This window comes from Gavia stellata, chromosome 12, assembly GCF_030936135.1.
Source record: "Gavia stellata isolate bGavSte3 chromosome 12, bGavSte3.hap2, whole genome shotgun sequence".
Lineage (NCBI taxonomy): Eukaryota > Metazoa > Chordata > Aves > Gaviiformes > Gaviidae > Gavia > Gavia stellata.
This window is the reverse complement of record NC_082605.1, coordinates 5,249,130-5,273,088: the sequence shown is the minus strand read 5'-3', so window position 1 is coordinate 5,273,088 and position 23,959 is coordinate 5,249,130. Positions and strand designations below refer to the sequence as shown.

At 63.8% G+C, this 23,959-nt stretch overlaps 3 protein-coding genes across 3 annotated transcripts; all 3 read left to right on the top strand.

Moving 5' to 3' along the window:
• Positions 1 to 6,280: 6,280 nt before the first annotated feature.
• On the top strand, positions 6,281 to 11,326 carry LOC132317920 (PHD finger protein 7-like). Its single transcript, XM_059823441.1, is given in 10 exon segments — positions 6,281 to 6,311; positions 6,649 to 6,740; positions 6,834 to 6,935; positions 7,216 to 7,340; positions 7,422 to 7,639; positions 7,642 to 7,777; positions 7,995 to 8,108; positions 8,261 to 8,379; positions 8,564 to 9,376; positions 11,268 to 11,326. Coding segments are annotated over 10 exon segments (1,809 nt in total).
• Positions 11,327 to 12,571: 1,245 nt separating this feature from the next.
• Positions 12,572 to 17,618, top strand: LOC132317919 (PHD finger protein 7-like). The gene is made up of 10 exons (XM_059823440.1): positions 12,572 to 12,602; positions 12,940 to 13,031; positions 13,125 to 13,226; positions 13,507 to 13,631; positions 13,713 to 13,875; positions 13,962 to 14,068; positions 14,286 to 14,399; positions 14,552 to 14,652; positions 14,855 to 15,667; positions 17,560 to 17,618. Exons 1-10 carry the CDS (start codon positions 12,572 to 12,574, stop codon positions 17,616 to 17,618), a joined length of 1,707 nt encoding a protein of 568 aa, XP_059679423.1.
• A 1,245-nt stretch (positions 17,619 to 18,863) lies between these two features.
• Positions 18,864 to 23,909, top strand: LOC132317918 (PHD finger protein 7-like). Its single transcript, XM_059823439.1, is given in 10 exon segments — positions 18,864 to 18,894; positions 19,232 to 19,323; positions 19,417 to 19,518; positions 19,799 to 19,923; positions 20,005 to 20,222; positions 20,225 to 20,360; positions 20,578 to 20,691; positions 20,844 to 20,962; positions 21,147 to 21,959; positions 23,851 to 23,909. Coding segments are annotated over 10 exon segments (1,809 nt in total).
• The last annotated feature ends 50 nt before the right edge of the window (positions 23,910 to 23,959 follow it).

Sequence of the window (23,959 nt, the reverse complement as noted above, 5' to 3'; positions counted from 1 at the left end):
TCTTTTAAATACCTCCAGGGAAGGTGACTCAACCACTTCCCTGGGCAGCCTGTTGCTGAAACGCTTGCAAACCCTCGGCCCAGCGATCCAGCCTGTCCAGATCCCTCTGTAGAGCCATTCTACCCTCAAACAGATCAACGCTCCCACCCACCGCCTCCACAGCTGCCCCACAGCCGCTTGCAGTTTCCTACCCCACCCAGGAAAGGCGCACAGTGCTTCTGAAAGGCAGTTTATTGCCATGGAAAAAGGCCATTTCCGCCGTGACTCCCCAGCTTGCGGACCAGCTGCTTTTTGTTCTGGAGGCAGCACATCACCAAAGCGCTGAGGAGCTCAGGGGAAAGACGTTGGGCCACCTGCGACACTTAGGTGCCGTCCCGAGGCCCTGTGCTGTGCCCCGGCCACCCACCGCGTCTGAGCGGATGGGACGTGTGAGCGTGGGCACGGCTCAACGGTGGCTTCTGGCCCCTCTGCCGGGGAGCCCAGAACCAGAGGCAGTACTGCAGGAGCAGCCGCCCCGGTTACGCGGGTGCCGAGGGCTCGGGCCCCCGCCTGGGCACTTCACAGCCACCCCTGTGAGGCGGCGGCCGTCTCGGAGCGGGTGGCAGGTGGCCGAGCCCGTCCCTGCCCGTATTTGGGGCGCAGGCAGGCCAGCGGTGCTGATGTCACAGCGGGCACTGTGACCCGCGGGGCCAAGCCCACAAAAAGGAGCGCTGGGCTCAGGCCGTGCGCCAGTGCGACCTGGTGAGGTGAGGGGAGGGACGGGGCTTGCGCGGGGCTGCCGAGGGAGGAGGGGGGCCCCACGTCTCGGGGCTCTGGGCCTGTGCTGCAAGCTCACCCGCGCCTCGCTTCTCCCTCAGAGTCAGCAGAGGAGCATCTGGAGGAGACACCCCGGCGCTGCTGGGACAGAGACTCTCCAAACGCTCACTGTTGATGTGTGCCATGTCTGCAAGGATGGAGAGGGCCCCCGCCTCGACGGAGCAGGGTGAGAGCAACGTACCCCTCCCGCAGCCTGGCAGAGGGGTTGTCGGGGCGGTCAGCGTGGGGCCGAGAGCGGTGGCAGGGCGAGGGAGGCAGGAGCTCCCCAAGCGCCCCGGGGCAGGGCCCCTCCTTGCCTCAGCAAGCCCGGCCCAGGCTGGGCAGTGGGCGCCTGCTGGGACACCCGGGCCTGCAATGCCCCCTTCCTCTCCAAGGCCTCCGGCCCTGCCCATCAGCCAGCTAGGCAGGGACAGAGCAGGCCCTCGGGGGCAATCCCGCAGGGACGCTGCCCCCGGCCCCGCAGAGGTGCTCATTCCCGCTGCCATTTGCTCTCTCCCCTCCAGCGTGCATGCTGTGTCGCCGGGCAGAGGCTGACCCGGACATCTGTGGGCGCAAACTGGAGAAGGAAGGGCTCTGTGCCCACGTGTTTTGCCTGGTGAGTTTCTCCGGGGCTCCTTCCAGCTTTTCCACAGGCAGTCCCTGCCACACTCGCCTCATCAGCTCCTCCCTCGTCTTTCCTCTTCTGCAGTTTTTCGCCAACGAGCTTTACCAGCAACGGCTCAAGGAATTAGGACTCATGGGATTTCTCCCTGAGGATATTCGACGCACCATCCAGCGGGCAGCGCAGAAGGTGAGGACCCGACAAGAACAGGGAGATTTGTGCCAGGAGAGGGTTGCAGCAGCTTAGCCCAGGCCCCAAGAAAGAAATCCCAGCCCTTCCAACCAGCTCTGGGACAAAAGTCTTGCTCCCAGCAGCTCCACAGAGGCCCCAGCACAGGTGCCTCGGCCGCCAGGCATGTCTGCGGGCTGTGTCCCAGCAGCGGCTGCATCCTGCGCCCTGCCCGGAGGTGTGGGGCTGGCGGTGGAGACCCTGAGGCTGCCGCTGATGGGGGCTGCTCTGCCCTTTCCAGGACTGCTTCGTCTGTGGCGAGAATGGGGCCGCCATCACCTGCCACGAGACGGACTGTGACCGCAGCTTCCATCTCCCCTGTGCCGTGGAGGGTGGATGCGTCACCCAGTTCCTTCCTCAGTACAGGTACCTCCTCTCCCCTCCTCGCCACCACCGGGGAAGGACCCAGCAGTTCTCACCTCGCCCATCCCTTTCCTCTTCCCCCAGGTCCTTCTGCTGGGAGCACCGCCCAGAGCAGGCAGTGGAGGCGGCTCCGGAGGAGAACACCACCTGCCTCATCTGCCTGGACCCTGTGGGGGACAGAAAGTCCTACGGCACCATGGTGTGCCCAGCGTGCAAACACGCCTGGTTCCACAGGGGCTGCATCCAGGTAGGAGCCCTTCCCTTGGCCCCGGGCCACGGCAGGCGCTCAGCAGCACCAGGGCCTCACTCGTGCTCCTTATGTTTCTCCTGCAGGGACAGGCTGCGCGCGCTGGCATTTCTTGCTTCCAGTGCCCGCTCTGTAGAGATAAGGAAGAGTTTGTCCTGGAAATGCTCACCGTGGGGATCCGAATCCCCTTCAGGTTGGTGTCGCCCTGCCTGGCTCACAGGACACGAGGGTGCAAGCGCTGTGCCGTGCCAGGGGCTGCCCCTGCAGTCCTGGCCCTGCGCTGTCCCGTGAGTCTGGGCGTCAGCTTCATGGAGGAGTTGGAAACAGGGCAGGGGGGAAGAGCAGGGATGTCCTGCATCTGCCTGATGCCGGGGCAGCAGGGGCTCATCAAGTTTCCTTTCTCCATCAGGCTGCCATCATGGGAGAACAGCCGTGCATACGCAGCACTATATGAGAGGCACGGCCGCTGCGATGCCAGCGAGTGCCTTTGTCCAGGAGGCAGGGAGCAGGCAGAGGAAGAGGGGTAAGTTGCCAAAGCTGCACCCCGGAGCTCTGCACGGGATCTCTGTCTCGCCAAGGGCTCGAAGCGGAAGGACTAAGAACAAGAGCTCTGCCGGACAGTCCTGAGCTGCGGCCACTCTGTCCTCACAGCCATGAACCCGTTTGCTTCCCCAGGCCCTGGCAACTGCTCCTGTGCTGCTCCTGTGCTGCCGAGGGCACCCACAGACGCTGCGCCTACTCGGGGAACAGCACGGCCAGCTGGGAGTGCAACAGCTGTGCTGGCCTGGGCACCGGTAAGAGGCAAAGCACCCGCGTGCCCCTGGGCTGGGGCCAGGGGCCAGGCAAGGCCTGGTGGTGGGTGCCCAGGGTGGGCTTGGAAGAGCCTCTTTGCTCCCGGACAGCCGGGCGCACCGCACTGGCCTATCCTGCCCTGGGCCTGGGGGGCCGTGCCCTTGACCTTCCCGCTTCCCCTTGCAGACTCCAGTACCGCCTCGGAGCTCGCCGGCCCCAGCACTGCCAGCCAGTCAGGATCGGGGCCTTCCCACGACTCTCCGGCACCCGAGACCAGCAGCCCCAGCACCAGCAGCCAGGCGGCATCGGGGCAATCTCTCGCATCTGTGGTGCCCGAGATCAGCAGCCCCAGCACCGCCAGCCAGGCGCCATCGGGGTCCTCCTGCGGCTCCCCGCCACTTCAGGACAGCCTCCGCTCCAGCCCCCCTGGGCCCGAGCGGGTGCGAGAATGCTCCCGCTTGCAACGTCGGGCCCAAACACCATACAGCCGGCCCAGCAGACACGGTGGCAGGAGCCGTGCACCAGCACTGAGTGCTGAGAGCAGCACTCCCAGCCAGGCGGTGCTGGGGCTGTCCCACAGCTCGCTGGTACCGGAGACCAGCAGCCCCAGCACCAGCAGCCACGAAGCGTCGGGGTCCTCCTGCGGCTCCCCAGCACTGGACACCAGCAGCTCCAGCGCCGGTAGCCACGCAGCATTCGGGCCGTCCCATGGCTCCCTGGCACCAGAGACCAGCAGCCCCGGCAGCGCGGCACCAGGGCCATCCCACGGCTCCCCAGTGCTTGAGGGCAGCAGCCGCTCCAGCCCACCTGGGCCCAAGCGGGTGCGAGACCGCTCCCGCTTGCGACGTCGGGCCCAAACTCCCTACAGCTGGCCCAGAAGACGCCCTGAGAGCAGCCGCGCCCCAGCACCAAGCGCTGAGAGCAGGAGCCCCCGCCAGGCTGCGCTGGGGCCGTCCCACGGCTCCCCGGCACCCGACATCGGCAGCCCCAGCACCGCCAGCCAGCTGCCATCGGGGTCCTCTGCCTTCCCAGCGCTCGACAGCGGCAGCTGCTCCAGCCTCCCTGGGCCTGTGCGGACGCGAGACCGCTCCCGCTTGCTGCGTCGGGCCCAAAATCCATACAGCCGTGCGCCGTCCCCGAGTGCTGGCCCTCCTCCCCCTCCACCGGCACAATAAAGTTGGCCGTTAACCTCTGCACTGGGAGATTCCACGCTCATTTGTCGGCTTCCTCCTCCTCTCCCTTTCCCGAGGGGCAGCGTTAGGGGCAGGGCCTGGAGGGTTGTCCTCTCCCCGGGGCTTGGCAGCACCTTCCCTAGACCTCCCTCCTTGCGGGCTGGCCTTGGCCGGCTGCCCAGCGCCATGGCCGCGTGCTTCGGGCCTCGCTGGCCCCGCAGCCTGCTCAGTTTCCCCGCGGGAAGTTCACACCCACCCCCGGGACCAGGGCTGGCCGCCTGGCTCCCGGCAATGTGGGCCGCGCCCGCCCACCCGGCATGGCCCTCGCGGCTCACCCCCCCAAAATCACACGCCCCGGCCCCAGCGACTTTTGACACGCTTCAACTCCGTTGCGTTCTGGACAAGGCTACACCCCATTTCCTAGCCTCCTTGCCTAGGTTAGCTCTGAACGGAGGTGCTTGTTGCCTGGCACCGGCCACCTCTGTGGGCACCTCGCTAACGGAGCTCTGGAACGCCCTGGCGTCGAAAGGAAGGCCGAGCGAAACCTCAGAAAGCCTGCTGAGAAGGAAACCCTGAGCAGCAGAGTTTGGCTTGCAAGGTGGCTGGTAGAAGAGGATGGCTGAGGACACTCTGAAAGCAGGAGCTGAAGGAGGCAGCCTGGGCAGCCTCTAGGCACTCTCAGCAGTGTCGGCCAGCTAGTATTGTGGAAGGGCTTCTGGGGCTTTCAGGTTTCTCTCAGTCCTGAATTGCGTTTCAGACCTGGATTCTCCAATGCTGGATTTCGCATTCCTCTTTTCCTACTCCGGTGGCGCCTGAGACACTGTCTGGTTTTTGTCCTGGTGTCGCAGGTGAATTATTCAGAGCAGTCCTCGTTGTGGGGTTAACTAGAAGGCTTTTATTAATGATCAAGCGGTGATCAAATGGTAAGTAATCGATGATGGAATGACAATCAAATGGTAATCAAATGGCGATTAAGCAATAATTGAATGGCAATTAGAATCATAGGGTCATTCAGGTTGGAAAAGACCCTTAAAAGCATCGAGTCCAACCGTTAACCTAACCCTGCCAAGTCCACCACCAAACCATGTCCCTAAGCGCCCCATCTGCATGTCTTTTAAATACCTCCAGGGAAGGTGACTCAACCACTTCCCTGGGCAGCCTGTTGCTGAAACGCTTGCAAACCCTCGGCCCAGCGATCCAGCCTGTCCAGATCCCTCTGTAGAGCCATTCTACCCTCAAACAGATCAACGCTCCCACCCACCGCCTCCACAGCTGCCCCACAGCCGCTTGCAGTTTCCTACCCCACCCAGGAAAGGCGCACAGTGCTTCTGAAAGGCAGTTTATTGCCATGGAAAAAGGCCATTTCCGCCGTGACTCCCCAGCTTGCGGACCAGCTGCTTTTTGTTCTGGAGGCAGCACATCACCAAAGCGCTGAGGAGCTCAGGGGAAAGACGTTGGGCCACCTGCGACACTTAGGTGCCGTCCCGAGGCCCTGTGCTGTGCCCCGGCCACCCACCGCGTCTGAGCGGATGGGACGTGTGAGCGTGGGCACGGCTCAACGGTGGCTTCTGGCCCCTCTGCCGGGGAGCCCAGAACCAGAGGCAGTACTGCAGGAGCAGCCGCCCCGGTTACGCGGGTGCCGAGGGCTCGGGCCCCCGCCTGGGCACTTCACAGCCACCCCTGTGAGGCGGCGGCCGTCTCGGAGCGGGTGGCAGGTGGCCGAGCCCGTCCCTGCCCGTATTTGGGGCGCAGGCAGGCCAGCGGTGCTGATGTCACAGCGGGCACTGTGACCCGCGGGGCCAAGCCCACAAAAAGGAGCGCTGGGCTCAGGCCGTGCGCCAGTGCGACCTGGTGAGGTGAGGGGAGGGACGGGGCTTGCGCGGGGCTGCCGAGGGAGGAGGGGGGCCCCACGTCTCGGGGCTCTGGGCCTGTGCTGCAAGCTCACCCGCGCCTCGCTTCTCCTTCAGAGTCAGCAGAGGAGCATCTGGAGGAGACACCCCGGCGCTGCTGGGACAGAGACTCTCCAAACGCTCACTGTTGATGTGTGCCATGTCCGCAAGGATGGAGAGGGCCCCCGCCTCGACGGAGCAGGGTGAGAGCAACGTACCCCTCCCGCAGCCTGGCAGAGGGGTTGTCGGGGCGGTCAGCGTGGGGCCGAGAGCGGTGGCAGGGCGAGGGAGGCAGGAGCTCCCCAAGCGCCCCGGGGCAGGGCCCCTCCTTGCCTCAGCAAGCCCGGCCCAGGCTGGGCAGTGGGCGCCTGCTGGGACACCCGGGCCTGCAATGCCCCCTTCCTCTCCAAGGCCTCCGGCCCTGCCCATCAGCCAGCTAGGCAGGGACAGAGCAGGCCCTTGGGGGCAATCCCGCAGGGACGCTGCCCCCGGCCCCGCAGAGGTGCTCATTCCCGCTGCCATTTGCTCTCTCCCCTCCAGCGTGCATGCTGTGTCGCCGGGCAGAGGCTGACCCGGACATCTGTGGGCGCAAACTGGAGAAGGAAGGGCTCTGTGCCCACGTGTTTTGCCTGGTGAGTTTCTCCGGGGCTCCTTCCAGCTTTTCCACAGGCAGTCCCTGCCACACTCGCCTCATCAGCTCCTCCCTCGTCTTTCCTCTTCTGCAGTTTTTCGCCAACGAGCTTTACCAGCAACGGCTCAAGGAATTAGGACTCATGGGATTTCTCCCTGAGGATATTCGACGCACCATCCAGCGGGCAGCGCAGAAGGTGAGGACCCGACAAGAACAGGGAGATTTGTGCCAGGAGAGGGTTGCAGCAGCTTAGCCCAGGCCCCAAGAAAGAAATCCCAGCCCTTCCAACCAGCTCTGGGACAAAAGTCTTGCTCCCAGCAGCTCCACAGAGGCCCCAGCACAGGTGCCTCGGCCGCCAGGCATGTCTGCGGGCTGTGTCCCAGCAGCGGCTGCATCCTGCGCCCTGCCCGGAGGTGTGGGGCTGGCGGTGGAGACCCTGAGGCTGCCGCTGATGGGGGCTGCTCTGCCCTTTCCAGGACTGCTTCGTCTGTGGCGAGAATGGGGCCGCCATCACCTGCCACGAGACGGACTGTGACCGCAGCTTCCATCTCCCCTGTGCCGTGGAGGGTGGATGCGTCACCCAGTTCCTTCCTCAGTACAGGTACCTCCTCTCCCCTCCTCGCCACCACCGGGGAAGGACCCAGCAGTTCTCACCTCGCCCATCCCTTTCCTCTTCCCCCAGGTCCTTCTGCTGGGAGCACCGCCCAGAGCAGGCAGTGGAGGCGGCTCCGGAGGAGAACACCACCTGCCTCATCTGCCTGGACCCTGTGGGGGACAGAAAGTCCTACGGCACCATGGTGTGCCCAGCGTGCAAACACGCCTGGTTCCACAGGGGCTGCATCCAGGTAGGAGCCCTTCCCTTGGCCCCGGGCCACGGCAGGCGCTCAGCAGCACCAGGGCCTCACTCGTGCTCCTTATGTTTCTCCTGCAGGGACAGGCTGCGCGCGCTGGCATTTCTTGCTTCCAGTGCCCGCTCTGTAGAGATAAGGAAGAGTTTGTCCTGGAAATGCTCACCATGGGGATCCGAATCCCCTTCAGGTTGGTGTCGCCCTGCCTGGCTCACAGGACACGAGGGTGCAAGCGCTGTGCCGTTGCCAGGGGCTGCCCCTGCAGTCCTGGCCCTGCGCTGTCCCGTGAGTCTGGGCGTCAGCTTCATGGAGGAGTTGGAAACAGGGCAGGAGGGAAGAGCAGGGACGCCCTGCATCTGCCTGATGCCGGGGCAGCAGGGGCTCATCAAGTTTCCTTTCTCCATCAGGCTGCCATCATGGGAGAACAGCCGTGCATACGCAGCACTATATGAGAGGCACGGCCGCTGCGATGCCAGCGAGTGCCTTTGTCCAGGAGGCAGGGAGCAGGCAGAGGAAGAGGGGTAAGTTGCCAAAGCTGCACCCCGGAGCTCTGCACGGGATCTCTGTCTCGCCAAGGGCTCGAAGCGGAAGGACTAAGAACAAGAGCTCTGCCGGACAGTCCTGAGCTGCGGCCACTCTGTCCTCACAGCCATGAACCCGTTTGCTTCCCCAGGCCCTGGCAACTGCTCCTGTGCTGCTCCTGTGCTGCCGAGGGCACCCACAGACGCTGCGCCTACTCGGGGAACAGCACGGCCAGCTGGGAGTGCAACAGCTGTGCTGGCCTGGGCACCGGTAAGAGGCAAAGCACCCGCGTGCCCCTGGGCTGGGGCCAGGGGCCAGGCAAGGCCTGGTGGTGGGTGCCCAGGGTGGGCTTGGAAGAGCCTCTTTGCTCCCGGACAGCCGGGCGCACCGCACTGGCCTATCCTGCCCTGGGCCTGGGGGGCCGTGCCCTTGACCTTCCCGCTTCCCCTTGCAGACTCCAGTACCGCCTCGGAGCTCGCCGGCCCCAGCACTGCCAGCCAGTCAGGATCGGGGCCTTCCCACGACTCTCCGGCACCCGAGACCAGCAGCCCCAGCACCAGCAGCCAGGCGGCATCGGGGCAATCTCTCGCATCTGTGGTGCCCGAGATCAGCAGCCCCAGCACCGCCAGCCAGGCGCCATCGGGGTCCTCCTGCGGCTCCCCGCCACTTCAGGACAGCCTCCGCTCCAGCCCCCCTGGGCCCGAGCGGGTGCGAGAATGCTCCCGCTTGCAACGTCGGGCCCAAACACCATACAGCCGGCCCAGCAGACACGGTGGCAGGAGCCGTGCACCAGCACTGAGTGCTGAGAGCAGCACTCCCAGCCAGGCGGTGCTGGGGCTGTCCCACAGCTCGCTGGTACCGGAGACCAGCAGCCCCAGCACCAGCAGCCACGAAGCGTCGGGGTCCTCCTGCGGCTCCCCAGCACTGGACACCAGCAGCTCCAGCGCCGGTAGCCACGCAGCATTCGGGCCGTCCCATGGCTCCCTGGCACCAGAGACCAGCAGCCCCGGCAGCGCGGCACCAGGGCCATCCCACGGCTCCCCAGTGCTTGAGGGCAGCAGCCGCTCCAGCCCACCTGGGCCCAAGCGGGTGCGAGACCGCTCCCGCTTGCGACGTCGGGCCCAAACTCCCTACAGCTGGCCCAGAAGACGCCCTGAGAGCAGCCGCGCCCCAGCACCAAGCGCTGAGAGCAGGAGCCCCCGCCAGGCTGCGCTGGGGCCGTCCCACGGCTCCCCGGCACCCGACATCGGCAGCCCCAGCACCGCCAGCCAGCTGCCATCGGGGTCCTCTGCCTTCCCAGCGCTCGACAGCGGCAGCTGCTCCAGCCTCCCTGGGCCTGTGCGGACGCGAGACCGCTCCCGCTTGCGGCGTCGGGCCCAAAATCCATACAGCCGTGCGCCGTCCCCGAGTGCTGGCCCTCCTCCCCCTCCACCGGCACAATAAAGTTGGCCGTTAACCTCTGCACTGGGAGATTCCACGCTCATTTGTCGGCTTCCTCCTCCTCTCCCTTTCCCGAGGGGCAGCGTTAGGGGCAGGGCCTGGAGGGTTGTCCTCTCCCCGGGGCTTGGCAGCACCTTCCCTAGACCTCCCTCCTTGCGGGCTGGCCTTGGCCGGCTGCCCAGCGCCATGGCCGCGTGCTTCGGGCCTCGCTGGCCCCGCAGCCTGCTCAGTTTCCCCGCGGGAAGTTCACACCCACCCCCGGGACCAGGGCTGGCCGCCTGGCTCCCGGCAATGTGGGCCGCGCCCGCCCACCCGGCATGGCCCTCGCGGCTCACCCCCCCAAAATCACACGCCCCGGCCCCAGCGACTTTTGACACGCTTCAACTCCGTTGCGTTCTGGACAAGGCTACACCCCATTTCCTAGCCTCCTTGCCTAGGTTAGTGAGAATTGTGGCAAAGTGGCAAAGCTGCTTTTCTTTAAAAGTTCCCTTCAGTGTCACGTCTGTATTGGCGACATGAAGATCTCTGCAGGTTGTGTTTCTACAGGAGCCAAAGGGCATCGCCCGTTCCCCAGGGCCGGGTCCTGTTCCCCAACAGGATTGCTGCTGGACCAGCTGAAGGCTTCCTTCTGGCAGTATAAGCCAAGAAATCCTTTTTTCACAGACATTGCAAACACCTGGTGAGGAATTTCCTCCACAGGGTTCAGGAGGGTCAGAGCGGTACCTGCTACTGAGGCCTTGAGTCCCCTCGTACGCCCTTGAGAGCAAGAACATCCCATACGCTCTACGGAAGGGTAACGGGAGGCCTGGGAAATGTCAGTCATCCGAAAGGATTTCCCTCCTGTTGGAGACCAGCAAGTACCTTTCCAGTGCAGGAAGGAGAAAAGATTCGCTTGCAGAGTGACTGCTGAAGGGCTCTGTGGCGTTGGCAGAGAGCTAGAAGGCTGAAGCATAGAATCCCGGTGAGCAAAGCGCGAAGGAAATCCCGTGGGGTGGCCGTGCAGATTTGAACAACCCTCTGCTCGTCAGGCAAACTACAGGTGGTCTTAAGGTGTGTGCCTTCCTGACAGGCCTTAATGCAGCATGAAAGGGGATTCGTTACATGAGGCAGCAGCTGTCCTCTCTGAGGAAGGCAGGGGAACCTGGGAGACCTGATGGGCTTTTCTGCCAGCAAAGAGGCAATGAGGAAGGAAAGGAGGTCTCGAGGGTCCCAAAGAGAACTCGGTGGCAGCACTTTGTCCTTCTGTTCTTGACTGCTGTGATTGGGAAGACGTGAGGTCTAGACACGGCCAGAACAGGCAGGGCTCTTCAGGGGGAGTGCGACGTGAGCTCCCAGGCACTCCCGAGCACCGGAGCTCGAATGGAGCTGGCCCAAGAGCTGTGGTCACGCACGGCCTCGCTCTGAACGGAGGTGCTTGTTGCCTGGCACCGGCCACCTCTGTGGGCACCTCGCTAACGGAGCTCTGGAACGGAACGCCCTGGCGTCGAAAGGAAGGCCGAGCGAAACCTCAGAAAGCCTGCTGAGAAGGAAACCCTGAGCAGCAGAGTTTGGCTTGCAAGGTGGCTGGTAGAAGAGGATGGCTGAGGACACTCTGAAAGCAGGAGCTGAAGGAGGCAGCCTGGGCAGCCTCTAGGCACTCTCAGCAGTGTCGGCCAGCTAGTATTGTGGAAGGGCTTCTGGGGCTTTCAGGTTTCTCTCAGTCCTGAATTGCGTTTCAGACCTGGATTCTCCAATGCTGGATTTCGCATTCCTCTTTTCCTACTCCGGTGGCGCCTGAGACACTGTCTGGTTTTTGTCCTGGTGTCGCAGGTGAATTATTCAGAGCAGTCCTCGTTGTGGGGTTAACTAGAAGGCTTTTATTAATGATCAAGCGGTGATCAAATGGTAAGTAATCGATGATGGAATGACAATCAAATGGTAATCAAATGGCGATTAAGCAATAATTGAATGGCAATTAGAATCATAGGGTCATTCAGGTTGGAAAAGACCCTTAAAAGCATCGAGTCCAACCGTTAACCTAACCCTGCCAAGTCCACCACCAAACCATGTCCCTAAGCGCCCCATCTGCATGTCTTTTAAATACCTCCAGGGAAGGTGACTCAACCACTTCCCTGGGCAGCCTGTTGCTGAAACGCTTGCAAACCCTCGGCCCAGCGATCCAGCCTGTCCAGATCCCTCTGTAGAGCCATTCTACCCTCAAACAGATCAACGCTCCCACCCACCGCCTCCACAGCTGCCCCACAGCCGCTTGCAGTTTCCTACCCCACCCAGGAAAGGCGCACAGTGCTTCTGAAAGGCAGTTTATTGCCATGGAAAAAGGCCATTTCCGCCGTGACTCCCCAGCTTGCGGACCAGCTGCTTTTTGTTCTGGAGGCAGCACATCACCAAAGCGCTGAGGAGCTCAGGGGAAAGACGTTGGGCCACCTGCGACACTTAGGTGCCGTCCCGAGGCCCTGTGCTGTGCCCCGGCCACCCACCGCGTCTGAGCGGATGGGACGTGTGAGCGTGGGCACGGCTCAACGGTGGCTTCTGGCCCCTCTGCCGGGGAGCCCAGAACCAGAGGCAGTACTGCAGGAGCAGCCGCCCCGGTTACGCGGGTGCCGAGGGCTCGGGCCCCCGCCTGGGCACTTCACAGCCACCCCTGTGAGGCGGCGGCCGTCTCGGAGCGGGTGGCAGGTGGCCGAGCCCGTCCCTGCCCGTATTTGGGGCGCAGGCAGGCCAGCGGTGCTGATGTCACAGCGGGCACTGTGACCCGCGGGGCCAAGCCCACAAAAAGGAGCGCTGGGCTCAGGCCGTGCGCCAGTGCGACCTGGTGAGGTGAGGGGAGGGACGGGGCTTGCGCGGGGCTGCCGAGGGAGGAGGGGGGCCCCACGTCTCGGGGCTCTGGGCCTGTGCTGCAAGCTCACCTGCGCCTCGCTTCTCCCTCAGAGTCAGCAGAGGAGCATCTGGAGGAGACACCCCGGCGCTGCTGGGACAGAGACTCTCCAAACGCTCACTGTTGATGTGTGCCATGTCCGCAAGGATGGAGAGGGCCCCCGCCTCGACGGAGCAGGGTGAGAGCAACGTACCCCTCCCGCAGCCTGGCAGAGGGGTTGTCGGGGCGGTCAGCGTGGGGCCGAGAGCGGTGGCAGGGCGAGGGAGGCAGGAGCTCCCCAAGCGCCCCGGGGCAGGGCCCCTCCTTGCCTCAGCAAGCCCGGCCCAGGCTGGGCAGTGGGCGCCTGCTGGGACACCCGGGCCTGCAATGCCCCCTTCCTCTCCAAGGCCTCCGGCCCTGCCCATCAGCCAGCTAGGCAGGGACAGAGCAGGCCCTCGGGGGCAATCCCGCAGGGACGCTGCCCCCGGCCCCGCAGAGGTGCTCATTCCCGCTGCCATTTGCTCTCTCCCCTCCAGCGTGCATGCTGTGTCGCCGGGCAGAGGCTGACCCGGACATCTGTGGGCGCAAACTGGAGAAGGAAGGGCTCTGTGCCCACGTGTTTTGCCTGGTGAGTTTCTCCGGGGCTCCTTCCAGCTTTTCCACAGGCAGTCCCTGCCACACTCGCCTCATCAGCTCCTCCCTCGTCTTTCCTCTTCTGCAGTTTTTCGCCAACGAGCTTTACCAGCAACGGCTCAAGGAATTAGGACTCATGGGATTTCTCCCTGAGGATATTCGACGCACCATCCAGCGGGCAGCGCAGAAGGTGAGGACCCGACAAGAACAGGGAGATTTGTGCCAGGAGAGGGTTGCAGCAGCTTAGCCCAGGCCCCAAGAAAGAAATCCCAGCCCTTCCAACCAGCTCTGGGACAAAAGTCTTGCTCCCAGCAGCTCCACAGAGGCCCCAGCACAGGTGCCTCGGCCGCCAGGCATGTCTGCGGGCTGTGTCCCAGCAGCGGCTGCATCCTGCGCCCTGCCCGGAGGTGTGGGGCTGGCGGTGGAGACCCTGAGGCTGCCGCTGATGGGGGCTGCTCTGCCCTTTCCAGGACTGCTTCGTCTGTGGCGAGAATGGGGCCGCCATCACCTGCCACGAGACGGACTGTGACCGCAGCTTCCATCTCCCCTGTGCCGTGGAGGGTGGATGCGTCACCCAGTTCCTTCCTCAGTACAGGTACCTCCTCTCCCCTCCTCGCCACCACCGGGGAAGGACCCAGCAGTTCTCACCTCGCCCATCCCTTTCCTCTTCCCCCAGGTCCTTCTGCTGGGAGCACCGCCCAGAGCAGGCAGTGGAGGCGGCTCCGGAGGAGAACACCACCTGCCTCATCTGCCTGGACCCTGTGGGGGACAGAAAGTCCTACGGCACCATGGTGTGCCCAGCGTGCAAACACGCCTGGTTCCACAGGGGCTGCATCCAGGTAGGAGCCCTTCCCTTGGCCCCGGGCCACGGCAGGCGCTCAGCAGCACCAGGGCCTCACTCGTGCTCCTTATGTTTCTCCTGCAGGGACAGGCTGCGCGCGCTGGCATTTCTTGCTTCCAGTGCCCGCTCTGTAGAGATAAGGAAGAGTTTGTCCTGGAAATGCTCACCGTGGGGATCCGAATCCCCTTCAGGTTGGTGTCGCCCTGCCTGGCTCACAGGACACGAGGGTGCAAGCGCTGTGCCGTTGCCAGGGGCTGCCCCTGCAGTCCTGGCCCTGCGCTGTCCCGTGAGTCTGGGCGTCAGCTTCATGGAGGAGTTGGAAACAGGGCAGGGGGGAAGAGCAGGGATGTCCTGCATCTGCCTGATGCCGGGGCAGCAGGGGCTCATCAAGTTTCCTTTCTCCATCAGGCTGCCATCATGGGAGAACAGCCGTGCATACGCAGCACTATATGAGAGGCACGGCCGCTGCGATGCCAGCGAGTGCCTTTGTCCAGGAGGCAGGGAGCAGGCAGAGGAAGAGGGGTAAGTTGCCAAAGCTGCACCCCGGAGCTCTGCACGGGATCTCTGTCTCGCCAAGGGCTCGAAGCGGAAGGACTAAGAACAAGAGCTCTGCCGGACAGTCCTGAGCTGCGGCCACTCTGTCCTCACAGCCATGAACCCGTTTGCTTCCCCAGGCCCTGGCAACTGCTCCTGTGCTGCTCCTGTGCTGCCGAGGGCACCCACAGACGCTGCGCCTACTCGGGGAACAGCACGGCCAGCTGGGAGTGCAACAGCTGTGCTGGCCTGGGCACCGGTAAGAGGCAAAGCACCCGCGTGCCCCTGGGCTGGGGCCAGGGGCCAGGCAAGGCCTGGTGGTGGGTGCCCAGGGTGGGCTTGGAAGAGCCTCTTTGCTCCCGGACAGCCGGGCGCACCGCACTGGCCTATCCTGCCCTGGGCCTGGGGGGCCGTGCCCTTGACCTTCCCGCTTCCCCTTGCAGACTCCAGTACCGCCTCGGAGCTCGCCGGCCCCAGCACTGCCAGCCAGTCAGGATCGGGGCCTTCCCACGACTCTCCGGCACCCGAGACCAGCAGCCCCAGCACCAGCAGCCAGGCGGCATCGGGGCAATCTCTCGCATCTGTGGTGCCCGAGATCAGCAGCCCCAGCACCGCCAGCCAGGCGCCATCGGGGTCCTCCTGCGGCTCCCCGCCACTTCAGGACAGCCTCCGCTCCAGCCCCCCTGGGCCCGAGCGGGTGCGAGAATGCTCCCGCTTGCAACGTCGGGCCCAAACACCATACAGCCGGCCCAGCAGACACGGTGGCAGGAGCCGTGCGCCAGCACCGAGTGCTGAGAGCAGCACTCCCAGCCAGGCGGTGCTGGGGCTGTCCCACAGCTCGCTGGTACCGGAGACCAGCAGCCCCAGCACCAGCAGCCACGAAGCGTCGGGGTCCTCCTGCGGCTCCCCAGCACTGGACACCAGCAGCTCCAGCGCCGGTAGCCACGCAGCATTCGGGCCGTCCCATGGCTCCCTGGCACCAGAGACCAGCAGCCCCGGCAGCGCGGCACCAGGGCCATCCCACGGCTCCCCAGTGCTTGAGGGCAGCAGCCGCTCCAGCCCACCTGGGCCCAAGCGGGTGCGAGACCGCTCCCGCTTGCGACGTCGGGCCCAAACTCCCTACAGCTGGCCCAGAAGACGCCCTGAGAGCAGCCGCGCCCCAGCACCAAGCGCTGAGAGCAGGAGCCCCCGCCAGGCTGCGCTGGGGCCGTCCCACGGCTCCCCGGCACCCGACATCGGCAGCCCCAGCACCGCCAGCCAGCTGCCATCGGGGTCCTCTGCCTTCCCAGCGCTCGACAGCGGCAGCTGCTCCAGCCTCCCTGGGCCTGTGCGGACGCGAGACCGCTCCCGCTTGCGGCGTCGGGCCCAAAATCCATACAGCCGTGCGCCGTCCCCGAGTGCTGGCCCTCCTCCCCCTCCACCGGCACAATAAAGTTGGCCGTTAACCTCTGCACTGGGAGATTCCACGCTCATTTGTCGGCTTCCTCCTCCTCTCCCTTTCCCGAGGGGCAGCGTTAGGGGCAGGGCCTGGAGGGTTGTCCTCTCCCCGGGGCTTGGCAGCACCTTCCCTAGACCTCCCTCCTTGCGGGCTGGCCTTGGCCGGCTGCCCAGCGCCATGGCCGCGTGCTTCGGGCCTCGCTGGCCCCGCAGCCTGCTCAGTTTCCCCGCGGGAAGTTCACACCCACCCCCGGGACCGGGGCTGGCCGCCTGGCTCCCGGCAATGTGGGCCGCGCCCGCCCACCCGGCATGGCCCTCGCGGCTCACCCCCCCCAAAATCACACGCCCCGGCCCCAGCGACTTTTGACACGCTTCAACTCCGTTGCGTTCTGGACAAGGCTACACCCCATTTCCTAGCCTCCTTGCCTAGGGTAGTGAGAATTGTGGCAAAGTGGCAAAGCTGCTTTTCTTTAAAAGTTCCCTTCAGTGTCACGTCTGTATTGGCGACATGAAGATCTCTGCAGGTTGTGTTTCTACAGGAGCCAAAGGGCATCGCCCGTTCCCCAGGGCCGGGTCCTGTTCCCCAACAGGATTGCTGCTGGACCAGCTGAAGGCTTCCTTCTGGCAGTATAAGCCAAGAAATCCTTTTTTCACAGACATTGCAAACACCTGGTAAGGAATTTCCTCCACAGAGTTCAGGAGGGTCAGAGCGGTACCTGCTACTGAGGCCTTGAGTCCCCTCGTACGCCCTTGAGAGCAAGAACATCCCATACGCTCTACGGAAGGGTAACGGGAGGCCTGGGAAATGTCAGTCATCCGAAAGGATTTCCCTCCTGTTGGAGACCAGCAAGTACCTTTCCAGTGCAGGAAGGAGAAAAGATTCGCTTGCAGAGTGACTGCTGAAGGGCTCTGTGGCGTTGGCGGAGAGCTAGAAGGCTGAAGCATAGAATCCCGGTGAGCAAAGCGCGAAGGAAATCCCGTGGGGTGGCCGTGCAGATTTGAACAACCCTCTGCTCGTCAGGCAAACTACAGGTGGTCTTAAGGTGTGTGCCTTCCTGACAGGCCTTAATGCAGCATGAAAGGGGATTCGTTACATGAGGCAGCAGCTGTCCTCTCTGAGGAAGGCAGGGGAACCTGGGAGACCTGATGGGCTTTTCTGCCAGCAAAGAGGCAATGAGGAAGGAAAGGAGGTCTCGAGGGTCCCAAAGAGAACTCGGTGGCAGCACTTTGTCCTTCTGTTCTTGACTGCTGTGATTGGGAAGACGTGAGGTCTAGACACGGCCAGAACAGGCAGGGCTCTTCAGGGGGAGTGCGACGTGAGCTCCCAGGCACTCCCGAGCACCGGAGCTCGAATGGAGCTGGCCCAAGAGCTGTGGTCACGCACGGCCTCGCTCTGAACGGAGGTGCTTGTTGCCTGGCACCGGCCACCTCTGTGGGCACCTCGCTAACGGAGCTCTGGAACGGAACGCCCTGGCGTCGAAAGGAAGGCCGAGCGAAACCTCAGAAAGCCTGCTGAGAAGGAAACCCTGAGCAGCAGAGTTTGGCTTGCAAGGTGGCTGGTAGAAGAGGATGGCTGAGGACACTCTGAAAGCAGGAGCTGAAGGAGGCAGCCTGGGCAGCCTCTAGGCACTCTCAGCAGTGTCGGCCAGCTAGTATTGTGGAAGGGCTTCTGGGGCTTTCAGGTTTCTCTCAGTCCTGAATTGCGTTTCAGACCTGGATTCTCCAATGCTGGATTTCGCATTCCTCTTTTCCTACTCCGGTGGCGCCTGAGACACTGTCTGGTTTTTGTCCTGGTGTCGCAGGTGAATTATTCAGAGCAGTCCTCGTTGTGGGGTTAACTAGAAGGCTTTTATTAATGATCAAGCGGTGATCAAATGGTAAGTAATCGATGATGGAATGACAATCAAATGGTAATCAAATGGCGATTAAGCAATAATTGAATGGCAATTAGAATCATAGGGTCATTCAGGTTGGAAAAGACCCTTAAGATCATCGAGTCCAACCGTTAACCTAACCCTGCCAAGTCCACCACCAAACCATGTCCCTAAGCGCCCCGTCTGCATGTCTTTTAAATACCTCCAGGGAAGGTGACTCAACCACTTCCCTGGGCAGCCTGTTGCTGAAACGCTTGCAAACCCTCGGCCCAGCGATCCAGCCTGTCCAGATCCCTCTGTAGAGCCATTCTACCCTCAAACAGATCAACGCTCCCACCCACCGCCTCCACAGCTGCCCCACAGCCGCTTGCAGTTTCCTACCCCACCCAGGAAAGGCGCACAGTGCTTCTGAAAGGCAGTTTATTGCCATGGAAAAAGGCCATTTCCGCCGTGACTCCCCAGCTTGCGGACCAGCTGCTTTTTGTTCTGGAGGCAGCACATCACCAAAGCGCTGAGGAGCTCAGGGGAAAGACGTTGGGCCACCTGCGACACTTAGGTGCCGTCCCGAGGCCCTGTGCTGTGCCCCGGCCACCCACCGCGTCTGAGCGGATGGGACGTGTGAGCGTGGGCACGGCTCAACGGTGGCTTCTGGCCCCTCTGCCGGGGAGCCCAGAACCAGAGGCAGTACTGCAGGAGCAGCCGCCCCGGTTACGCGGGTGCCGAGGGCTCGGGCCCCCGCCTGGGCACTTCACAGCCACCCCTGTGAGGCGGCGGCCGTCTCGGAGCGGGTGGCAGGTGGCCGAGCCCGTCCCTGCCCGTATTTGGGGCGCAGGCAGGCCAGCGGTGCTGATGTCACAGCGGGCACTGTGACCCGCGGGGCCAAGCCCACAAAAAGGAGCGCTGGGCTCAGGCCGTGCGCCAGTGCGACCTGGTGAGGTGAGGGGAGGGACGGGGCTTGCGCGGGGCTGCCGAGGGAGGAGGGGGGCCCCACGTCTCGGGGCTCTGGGCCTGTGCTGCAAGCTCACCTGCCCCGGGGCGCTTGGGGAGCTCCTGCCTCCCTCGCCCTGCCACCGCTCTCGGCCCCACGCTGACCGCACCGACAACCCCTCTGCAACTGTTGATGTGTGCCATGTCCGCAAGGATGGAGAGGGCCCCCGCCTCGACGGAGCAGGGTGAGAGCAACGTACCCCTCCCGCAGCCTGGCAGAGGGGTTGTCGGGGCGGTCAGCGTGGGGCCGAGAGCGGTGGCAGGGCGAGGGAGGCAGGAGCTCCCCAAGCGCCCCGGGGCAGGGCCCCTCCTTGCCTCAGCAAGCCCGGCCCAGGCTGGGCAGTGGGCGCCTGCTGGGACACCCGGGCCTGCAATGCCCCCTTCCTCTCCAAGGCCTCCGGCCCTGCCCATCAGCCAGCTAGGCAGGGACAGAGCAGGCCCTCGGGGGCAATCCCGCAGGGACGCTGCCCCCGGCCCCGCAGAGGTGCTCATTCCCGCTGCCATTTGCTCTCTCCCCTCCAGCGTGCATGCTGTGTCGCCGGGCAGAGGCTGACCCGGACATCTGTGGGCGCAAACTGGAGAAGGAAGGGCTCTGTGCCCACGTGTTTTGCCTGGTGAGTTTCTCCGGGGCTCCTTCCAGCTTTTCCACAGGCAGTCCCTGCCACACTCGCCTCATCAGCTCCTCCCTCGTCTTTCCTCTTCTGCAGTTTTTCGCCAACGAGCTTTACCAGCAACGGCTCAAGGAATTAGGACTCATGGGATTTCTCCCTGAGGATATTCGACGCACCATCCAGCGGGCAGCGCAGAAGGTGAGGACCCGACAAGAACAGGGAGATTTGTGCCAGGAGAGGGTTGCAGCAGCTTAGCCCAGGCCCCAAGAAAGAAATCCCAGCCCTTCCAACCAGCTCTGGGACAAAAGTCTTGCTCCCAGCAGCTCCACAGAGGCCCCAGCACAGGTGCCTCGGCCGCCAGGCATGTCTGCGGGCTGTGTCCCAGCAGCGGCTGCATCCTGCGCCCTGCCCGGAGGTGTGGGGCTGGCGGTGGAGACCCTGAGGCTGCCGCTGATGGGGGCTGCTCTGCCCTTTCCAGGACTGCTTCGTCTGTGGCGAGAATGGGGCCGCCATCACCTGCCACGAGACGGACTGTGACCGCAGCTTCCATCTCCCCTGTGCCGTGGAGGGTGGATGCGTCACCCAGTTCCTTCCTCAGTACAGGTACCTCCTCTCCCCTCCTCGCCACCACCGGGGAAGGACCCAGCAGTTCTCACCTCGCCCATCCCTTTCCTCTTCCCCCAGGTCCTTCTGCTGGGAGCACCGCCCAGAGCAGGCAGTGGAGGCGGCTCCGGAGGAGAACACCACCTGCCTCATCTGCCTGGACCCTGTGGGGGACAGAAAGTCCTACGGCACCATGGTGTGCCCAGCGTGCAAACACGCCTGGTTCCACAGGGGCTGCATCCAGGTAGGAGCCCTTCCCTTGGCCCCGGGCCACGGCAGGCGCTCAGCAGCACCAGGGCCTCACTCGTGCTCCTTATGTTTCTCCTGCAGGGACAGGCTGCGCGCGCTGGCATTTCTTGCTTCCAGTGCCCGCTCTGTAGAGATAAGGAAGAGTTTGTCCTGGAAATGCTCACCGTGGGGATCCGAATCCCCTTCAGGTTGGTGTCGCCCTGCCTGGCTCACAGGACACGAGGGTGCAAGCGCTGTGCCGTTGCCAGGGGCTGCCCCTGCAGTCCTGGCCCTGCGCTGTCCCGTGAGTCTGGGCGTCAGCTTCATGGAGGAGTTGGAAACAGGGCAGGGGGGAAGAGCAGGGATGTCCTGCATCTGCCTGATGCCGGGGCAGCAGGGGCTCATCAAGTTTCCTTTCTCCATCAGGCTGCCATCATGGGAGAACAGCCGTGCATACGCAGCACTATATGAGAGGCACGGCCGCTGCGATGCCAGCGAGTGCCTTTGTCCAGGAGGCAGGGAGCAGGCAGAGGAAGAGGGGTAAGTTGCCAAAGCTGCACCCCGGAGCTCTGCACGGGATCTCTGTCTCGCCAAGGGCTCGAAGCGGAAGGACTAAGAACAAGAGCTCTGCCGGACAGTCCTGAGCTGCGGCCACTCTGTCCTCACAGCCATGAACCCGTTTGCTTCCCCAGGCCCTGGCAACTGCTCCTGTGCTGCTCCTGTGCTGCCGAGGGCACCCACAGACGCTGCGCCTACTCGGGGAACAGCACGGCCAGCTGGGAGTGCAACAGCTGTGCTGGCCTGGGCACCGGTAAGAGGCAAAGCACCCGCGTGCCCCTGGGCTGGGGCCAGGGGCCAGGCAAGGCCTGGTGGTGGGTGCCCAGGGTGGGCTTGGAAGAGCCTCTTTGCTCCCGGACAGCCGGGCGCACCGCACTGGCCTATCCTGCCCTGGGCCTGGGGGGCCGTGCCCTTGACCTTCCCGCTTCCCCTTGCAGACTCCAGTACCGCCTCGGAGCTCGCCGGCCCCAGCACTGCCAGCCAGTCAGGATCGGGGCCTTCCCACGACTCTCCGGCACCCGAGACCAGCAGCCCCAGCACCAGCAGCCAGGCGGCATCGGGGCAATCTCTCGCATCTGTGGTGCCCGAGATCAGCAGCCCCAGCACCGCCAGCCAGGCGCCATCGGGGTCCTCCTGCGGCTCCCCGCCACTTCAGGACAGCCTCCGCTCCAGCCCCCCTGGGCCCGAGCGGGTGCGAGAATGCTCCCGCTTGCAACGTCGGGCCCAAACACCATACAGCCGGCCCAGCAGACACGGTGGCAGGAGCCGTGCGCCAGCACCGAGTGCTGAGAGCAGCACTCCCAGCCAGGCGGTGCTGGGGCTGTCCCACAGCTCGCTGGTACCGGAGACCAGCAGCCCCAGCACCAGCAGCCACGAAGCGTCGGGGTCCTCCTGCGGCTCCCCAGCACTGGACACCAGCAGCTCCAGCGCCGGTAGCCACGCAGCATTCGGGCCGTCCCATGGCTCCCTGGCACCAGAGACCAGCAGCCCCGGCAGCGCGGCACCAGGGCCATCCCACGGCTCCCCAGTGCTTGAGGGCAGCAGCCGCTCCAGCCCACCTGGGCCCAAGCGGGTGCGAGACCGCTCCCGCTTGCGACGTCGGGCCCAAACTCCCTACAGCTGGCCCAGAAGACGCCCTGAGAGCAGCCGCGCCCCAGCACCAAGCGCTGAGAGCAGGAGCCCCCGCCAGGCTGCGCTGGGGCCGTCCCACGGCTCCCCGGCACCCGACATCGGCAGCCCCAGCACCGCCAGCCAGCTGCCATCGGGGTCCTCTGCCTTCCCAGCGCTCGACAGCGGCAGCTGCTCCAGCCTCCCTGGGCCTGTGCGGACGCGAGACCGCTCCCGCTTGCGGCGTCGGGCCCAAAATCCATACAGCCGTGCGCCGTCCCCGAGTGCTGGCCCTCCTCCCCCTCCACCGGCACAATAAAGTTGGCCGTTAACCTCTGCACTGGGAGATTCCACGCTCATTTGTCGGCTTCCTCCTCCTCTCCCTTTCTCGAGGGGCAGCGTTAGGGGCAGGGCCCGGAGGGTTGTCCTCTCCCCGGGGCTTGGCAGCACCTTCCCTAGACCTCCCTCCTTGCGGGCTGGCCTTGGCCGGCTGCCCAGCGCCATGGCTGCGTGCTTCGGGCCTCGCTGGCCCCGCAGCCTGCTCAGTTTCCCCGCGGGAAGTTCACACCCACCCCCGGGACCGGGGCTGGCCGCCTGGCTCCCGGCAATGTGGGCCGCGCCCGCCCACCCGGCATGGCCCTCGCGGCTCACCCCCCCAAAATCACACGCCCCGGCCCCAGCGACTTTTGACACGCTTCAACTCCGTTGCGTTCTGGACAAGGCTACACCCCATTTCCTAGCCTCCTTGCCTAGGGTAGTGAGAATTGTGGCAAAGTGGCAAAGCTGCTTTTCTTTAAAAGTTCCCTTCAGTGTCACGTCTGTATTGGCGACATGAAGATCTCTGCAGGTTGTGTTTCTACAGGAGCCAAAGGGCATCGCCCGTTCCCCAGGGCCGGGTCCTGTTCCCCAACAGGATTGCTGCTGGACCAGCTGAAGGCTTCCTTCTGGCAGTATAAGCCAAGAAATCCTTTTTTCACAGACATTGCAAACACCTGGTAAGGAATTTCCTCCACAGAGTTCAGGAGGGTCAGAGCGGTACCTGCTACTGAGGCCTTGAGTCCCCTCGTACGCCCTTGAGAGCAAGAACATCCCATACGCTCTACGGAAGGGTAACGGGAGGCCTGGGAAATGTCAGTCATCCGAAAGGATTTCCCTCCTGTTGGAGACCAGCAAGTACCTTTCCAGTGCAGGAAGGAGAAAAGATTCGCTTGCAGAGTGACTGCTGAAGGGCTCTGTGGCGTTGGCGGAGAGCTAGAAGGCTGAAGCATAGAATCCCGGTGAGCAAAGCGCGAAGGAAATCCCGTGGGGTGGCCGTGCAGATTTGAACAACCCTCTGCTCGTCAGGCAAACTACAGGTGGTCTTAAGGTGTGTGCCTTCCTGACAGGCCTTAATGCAGCATGAAAGGGGATTCGTTACATGAGGCAGCAGCTGTCCTCTCTGAGGAAGGCAGGGGAACCTGGGAGACCTGATGGGCTTTTCTGCCAGCAAAGAGGCAATGAGGAAGGAAAGGAGGTCTCGAGGGTCCCAAAGAGAACTCGGTGGCAGCACTTTGTCCTTCTGTTCTTGACTGCTGTGATTGGGAAGACGTGAGGTCTAGACACGGCCAGAACAGGCAGGGCTCTTCAGGGGGAGTGCGACGTGAGCTCCCAGGCACTCCCGAGCACCGGAGCTCGAATGGAGCTGGCCCAAGAGCTGTGGTCACGCACGGCCTCGCTCTGAACGGAGGTGCTTGTTGCCTGGCACCGGCCACCTCTGTGGGCACCTCGCTAACGGAGCTCTGGAACGGAACGCCCTGGCGTCGAAAGGAAGGCCGAGCGAAACCTCAGAAAGCCTGCTGAGAAGGAAACCCTGAGCAGCAGAGTTTGGCTTGCAAGGTGGCTGGTAGAAGAGGATGGCTGAGGACACTCTGAAAGCAGGAGCTGAAGGAGGCAGCCTGGGCAGCCTCTAGGCACTCTCAGCAGTGTCGGCCAGCTAGTATTGTGGAAGGGCTTCTGGGGCTTTCAGGTTTCTCTCAGTCCTGAATTGCGTTTCAGACCTGGATTCTCCAATGCTGGATTTCGCATTCCTCTTTTCCTACTCCGGTGGCGCCTGAGACACTGTCTGGTTTTTGTCCTGGTGTCGCAGGTGAATTATTCAGAGCAG

Coding starts and splice junctions, on each gene's coding strand:
- LOC132317919 (XM_059823440.1), top strand. CDS start 12,572: ATGGAGAGGGCCCCCGCCTCGACGGAGCAGG. Junction 13,032..13,124: donor GTGCCCACGTGTTTTGCCTG/GTGAGTTTCTCC, acceptor CCTCTTCTGCAG/TTTTTCGCCAACGAGCTTTA. Junction 15,668..17,559: donor CGGCAGCCCCAGCACCGCCA/GCCAGCTGCCAT, acceptor ATTGCGTTTCAG/ACCTGGATTCTCCAATGCTG.